Consider the following 5,421-nt stretch of genomic DNA (forward strand, 5'->3'; position numbering starts at 1 on the left):
CGGGAGGCTAGCTAGGCGGATGATTTCTAGACAAAATCATCTGGCTGACTCATAGTTCTTTGCTTATTGTTAATCGATTAAGACCAATTTACATGGTCATAACATCATCAAAGCCTATACTTCCTTTTGATTGGTCCGTGGACATGTTCACGCGGATCAAGCATCAGAGACCGTCGGATACTCACAGATCCAGCGGCCCACACCCACCTCACCCTCTCACTCCTGGTCCCAACCCGCAGTCCAACCACCCAAACCCTAACTGAGATCCCACCGCTGCCCCCTTCTCCCTCCCAGATCCAATCCAAGTCAGAACCACTCGCCCTCCCGCCCCGACCTCCGTCTCCATTCTTGCGTGCGTCGGCCACCTCCCTCCGGCGGGGCTCGAGCCACACCCCCCAAGCGCCGCTGCTCCACCCTCTCCCATGCCCATCCACTGCACGCATCGTCGGACTCACCATCCTCCGCTGCACCGTGGAGATGGGTGCGTCTGTGTCCACCCTCTCAGTGGAGGCATAGGGGCGCCGTGGCGGTGATGGGGAACAAGATCGCGTTGCCAAATCCATCCACCGAATCCTTGAAACCCTAGCAGCGAAATTGACTCGATCGAAAAAGTTCTTCGTCTTCCTTGATTTGGTGCTGATTTGTGGTTTGTTGGCGTGCGCGCAAGAGGATGTGATGGTGGATAGGATACCCAAGGAGTGGGAGGCCAGGCTAAGGTAGCTCGAGTTCGTGTAGCAGGCGGCCGCGCAGGCTGTCTTGCTGGTCACCGTGGCATACGCGTATGCCAAGCAGGGCACCGGCCCACTCCGCCCCGGCGTCGACTATGTCGAGGGGACCGTCAAGGCCATTGTCGGCCCCGTCTATGACCGCTACCACGCCATGCCGCTCAATCTCCTCAAGTTCCTCGACCACAACGTGAGAACCTCAACCATGTTTCTTAGTTGTATGCAAGGATCTATTATCCGATTCTGTTCCTGGCCGTTGCCTTTTGCCACTAGAGCACCTAGGTGTTCTCTGTTTCTTGATTTCCCGTCGCATCTGCATAGTGTTATCAGTTGTTATGACGATGAAATGGCTTGTCTAATCTTATGGTGGATTGGTTTATCCTGTTAATTCTGGTTTTGCAAAGTAATACGGATGATGTCCTGACAATTTGATACCTAGAAATCAAGATGTTTTCCCTGTCTGTTGACCACAAACCTTGATAAGTTAAACCCAGGTGCATGATTTTATACCTGATCTGATATGCTTTTAAACTGTACCTGTGTACTGAACCCAAGTTAAGTATACCCGAGTATTCTCACGCTTGCATAATATGTGTGAGCTAGGTTTCAGTTGGCCTACCCACTGTCAGTTGTTCTCTTAACATGTTTGCCTCTGGTGTTTTACTAGCTACTACCAGTAGTACAGATTCCTGTGTTGTATGTTCGCTTGTCTAACTTTGTTTCCTTTTCTTTTCTTTTCTTATGCACGACTGACCCTAAATATGTAGTGTAGTTCAGTGGGTATAGTCTCCAATGTCAAAATGCCAAACACACCGCAACTTGCGAAATGTCTCTCTATGCATCTATGCTTGAAGAGGTACAAGGCAATGCTTTTTCTTTAGGGAAAATAAAGTACAGTAATTGAAAGAACGAAAGGAAAGGCCAAAACACAGGCTGGTGGGTTGGAAATTCCCAGCTTCAGTACACATTTCACTTGCTCTGTGTGTGTGTGTGTGTGTGTTTGTGTGTGTAACTGTTGTGTAGATCACAAAATGGCTAGCAAAACAGGCTTCGTATAAAATGATTTATCTTGTACATTGATGTGCCTCACTTGTATACATGAAACCATACTTGCCAAATATCAAGTGCACTGTTGAATCATAACGTCTTGTTTTCTGTTCAGCCAAGCAATGTCGAGCTTAGCTACCTAGGTGGCCCTGACCTACCATACCTGCACTGCATGCATAGTAGAGTAGAGAAGCAAAATGTTCAAAACTAATATCTTGTGGGTTGTATAGAATGTGGCTCATGGTTACATGCATACAATGTGGCTTGCCTTGAAAGAAAAGAATGTTCAGGAATTAGCAAGTATAATTTGTGAGGTGTAGTGATATGGATTTGTTTGTACATTTGAAATCAATGAGTGTAGGTGTGGTCTTTGTACATTGTGAGGTTCAAAACTAATATCTCCTCTAGGAAACAAATATTTCACAAGGCCTGCTCTGCTTTGAGTTGGTTCGAATTTGAATGGTTCACCGTGTGTAGGTGTGATCTGAATTCTGAATGGGTCTTTTGGCGGTACATGAAGGTCGGGAGCGCCAAGGTGCACCTCACGCGCGGTGCTGCTGGCAAGAAGGACATGGGTGAGGCCTTCTTCGTCTTCATGTACGTCCCGTCCTTCCCCTCCTTTGCTTCCTTCATCAGATTCTATTTTTCAGTTGTTTTTTCCCCATGGTTCCCGAACGGCCCTTGTTCTGTACCTGCCTTTTGTTGATTGGTTGCCATCAGGGGGAGTTCCGCAAGGAGTTCAAGCAGAAGAACCCCAAGAACAAGTCTGCCACTGCTGTAAGTTTCTTACAAAGACTAATTCCCACTCCCGATTTGCTTTCTACACCAGCATGTACACAGTAGAAATTAATCTGCCAGCTGCTGTATATTGGGTCATCATGGCGGAGCTGATTAGTTGCTTCCGCTATAAATTTTTTGTCCACGTAGGCAAAGCAGCCGGTGGGAGGTGGAAGAGCTTGAGCGAGTCGGTAAGTTATTGTGCGTTTGTTTGTCATTCATTTTCTAGATCTTGCACGCGAGGTGTTTGTTTGAATGTGCCGACGACGTTTGATTGACTGATTCGTTGTTGGTGAACTTGCTGGTATTGTGCATGTAGATCATGGTGTACCAGCTTTGCAAGGGCGTTGCTTTTTGCCACGGACACGGTGTCCGGCACCATGACCTTGAGCCACACAACCTACAAATTGGTGGATGGGTTGGTATCATCTGGTTTGATCCCAGCAAGAGGAAGTGTTCTCTTCTCTTTATCAACCAAAGGCAGTTTCTTCTCTCATGGATGGATGGGACTCCATCAATTTAGTATCAGTTTAGGTGTTAGTATGTTGTTGATGCTTCTGTTGATGCCATGCTTTTTGACTTGTAATGTGCTGATATTAACTGGCAGCATTAGCTCCCATGATTGCTTGCTTGCTTGCTTACTCTATAACCTGTACTGATAAAACATGTTATCCTACTCCATGATGCTATATCATTTGCAAATACTCCTGGACATCAGCTCCCATGATGTCGCATTAGCTATAATTTGTACTGCTAAAAGAGGAGTGTAAACTGGAGTATTTTTTTCAGCCATTATCTTTGCTTTCTTTTGGGTGGATGCTCTCCACTGGAGTACCGCTGGGTACTGCATCTCTTTGCATTCCTTTTTCAGTCAGTGCTTGAACATTTTTTTAAAGATGAATTGGAATACTCCTGGACAGTAGTACATGGAGTTAGCTGTAACTTCTTGCAGTATTAGCTATAGCAGTCCATTAGGAGTAGTTTTGCATTAGTAGCATTAGGAGTAACTTCTTGCAGAAACTCATTTGACACATATTGTCATGCATCAGTAGCATGTTTGCTTGTCTTGCCTTATTCTATGGCTTGGTGTGGGCGGGTGCAGACACGGAGGGGTTCTACACGGAGGTTCAGGAGAAGATCTCGCTAGGTACGACAACGTGTTCAACTGGTCCCTCAAGGCCAATATGATGGGTGAAAAGGCCACCGAGTTGGCGCACAACTTCATCGACGAGTGCGGCCTCGCTAGCCTGCTCACCCCGGAGCAGTTACTCGAGGAGCGCGAGGGCATGCTGCAGGAGCTCTTCCCCTCCTGCGCCGTCTTGCCTGGTTGTTTCTCCCCTTCTAATCATACTCTTGAGTGTTTATCTGTAAGTGATGTGTCGAGCTTAGTCACTTGCCAGTTGAGTGGGCAACTAAATTGCGGGTTTAGTTTAACATGGCTGCTTAACTGTAGGACCATTATGTCTTTGATAGTTCAATTCACTTTGTTGATAATCTGTTAGACGGAAGAAGAGAAGGAATGGAATTTGAGTTGTAGAACATCTTTTAAGTTGATGTAATTAGCTTTCCTGCAATTGCTTTGGTTGCTTTTGTGGCTTGCTAACATCTTCATAATACTAGTCTGGATGGATGATGTGCTTGCTTACTTGTTGTGATTGCAATGAACCATGTGGTATATGCTCTCCACTTCACACAAGGCCCAAGGGATCAGTATACTGACCAGCAGAACTCTTTTAAAAAATAGTTAATATGTTCCTAGTGTTCGTGCAAAATGAGTTAAGTAGTTTAAATTTGCGGTTACATAGTTTCACCTTCACATTTCTTCATTTTTCTTGACAAGTTGAATATGTTCAGCTGGTCTGAAAACAAAGAAACATTCAGTTCATTTATACCGAATCTTTTAGAAAACCTGAAGGAGATATCTAATACAACTATCTGATTATTCCCCCAACCTTGTAGACTAGTAGATTAGATCTAACTACACAAGTATAGAATGCTCAAATTAGTATGTAGTGTTGCACAAGTTTAATGCAGAGCATTTCGGTAGTACTGCTGTACAAGTTTACTATAGTATTTTGGTATGCACTCCTGAACAAGTTAATGTAGTATTTTGGTATGTACTGGTGTACAAGTTTAATGTGGTGTTTTGGTATGTACTGCTGAGTTCATAACCATTTTGTTTTGCAACATGCAGATGATTGCCTTCATTCATGTTTCGATGTGAGCTCTAGGTCGAAGTTGGAAGAAGACATGCAGGATCTAGGCATGCATGCATGCTCTCTTATCCCTGCTTATGCTCCTTAGGAGATGTGAATTTCTGGGACTTTTGATGTACTCCCAGCATTTATCTTTTCTCTTATCTGTGGTCTGGTGTCATATTATGGTCTAATATTTTTTGTTTTGACTCTTTTTTTGGTGCGAGGAAAGCTGTGAGTAGACGTCAAAGATTCCTACTTGCTTGGCTGCTACAGTGATGCATGCGCCGGTCAAGCAAGTACAAGCATATACGTACATCTTAGGATAGTAGCAGATATTCCCTCTGTTCCTGCTGTATTCCTGTGTAAATGTATTTCTAAGATGATTTTGTTGTGTTATGTAAACCTAGGAGATGTGTTATGTGATGTGATATGATGGATGATTTGAATTCGACATGGAGTTTTGCTGATTTGAATATGAAACAATTTTGTCCAAACATTTCTTTCATAATCTTAGATCTAATATTGGACAAATAATTGGGATGGAAAAGGCCACAACCCAACAAGCATTGGACTGTTTAAAAAGCGAAACAAAAAAACCTTAGAAAATAAAAAAAGAACTATACTGCAAAAAAGGCCGAGGCCCCCTAGTATGGAAGGACCTACCAAAAAGGCCG

The 5,421-nt window shown here is 44.2% G+C and overlaps 1 protein-coding gene across 3 annotated transcripts; it reads left to right on the forward strand.

Annotated features, from left to right (window-relative positions):
* The first annotated feature begins 274 nt into the window (after positions 1-274).
* On the forward strand, positions 275-5,209 carry LOC119336238. Of its 3 annotated transcripts, none has more exons than XR_005162306.1 (6): positions 275-915; positions 2,250-2,549; positions 2,700-2,740; positions 2,869-2,967; positions 3,652-3,875; positions 4,744-5,209. XR_005162306.1 is itself a non-coding variant. In XM_037608241.1 (6 exons), exons 1-5 carry the CDS (start codon positions 782-784, stop codon positions 2,931-2,933), a joined length of 417 nt encoding a protein of 138 aa, XP_037464138.1. In that variant the 5' UTR covers positions 275-781; the 3' UTR covers positions 2,934-3,875; positions 4,744-5,209. The 3 variants fall into 3 exon arrangements, 2 of the variants coding, with proteins under 2 accessions (XP_037464138.1, XP_037464139.1); XM_037608241.1 differs by having other exon boundaries at positions 2,250-2,369; positions 2,493-2,549; positions 2,869-3,875; XM_037608242.1 differs by having other exon boundaries at positions 2,293-2,369; positions 2,493-2,549; positions 2,869-3,875.
* The last annotated feature ends 212 nt before the right edge of the window (positions 5,210-5,421 follow it).

This window comes from Triticum dicoccoides, chromosome 7B, assembly GCF_002162155.2.
Source record: "Triticum dicoccoides isolate Atlit2015 ecotype Zavitan chromosome 7B, WEW_v2.0, whole genome shotgun sequence".
Taxonomy (NCBI): Eukaryota; Viridiplantae; Streptophyta; class Magnoliopsida; order Poales; family Poaceae; genus Triticum; species Triticum dicoccoides.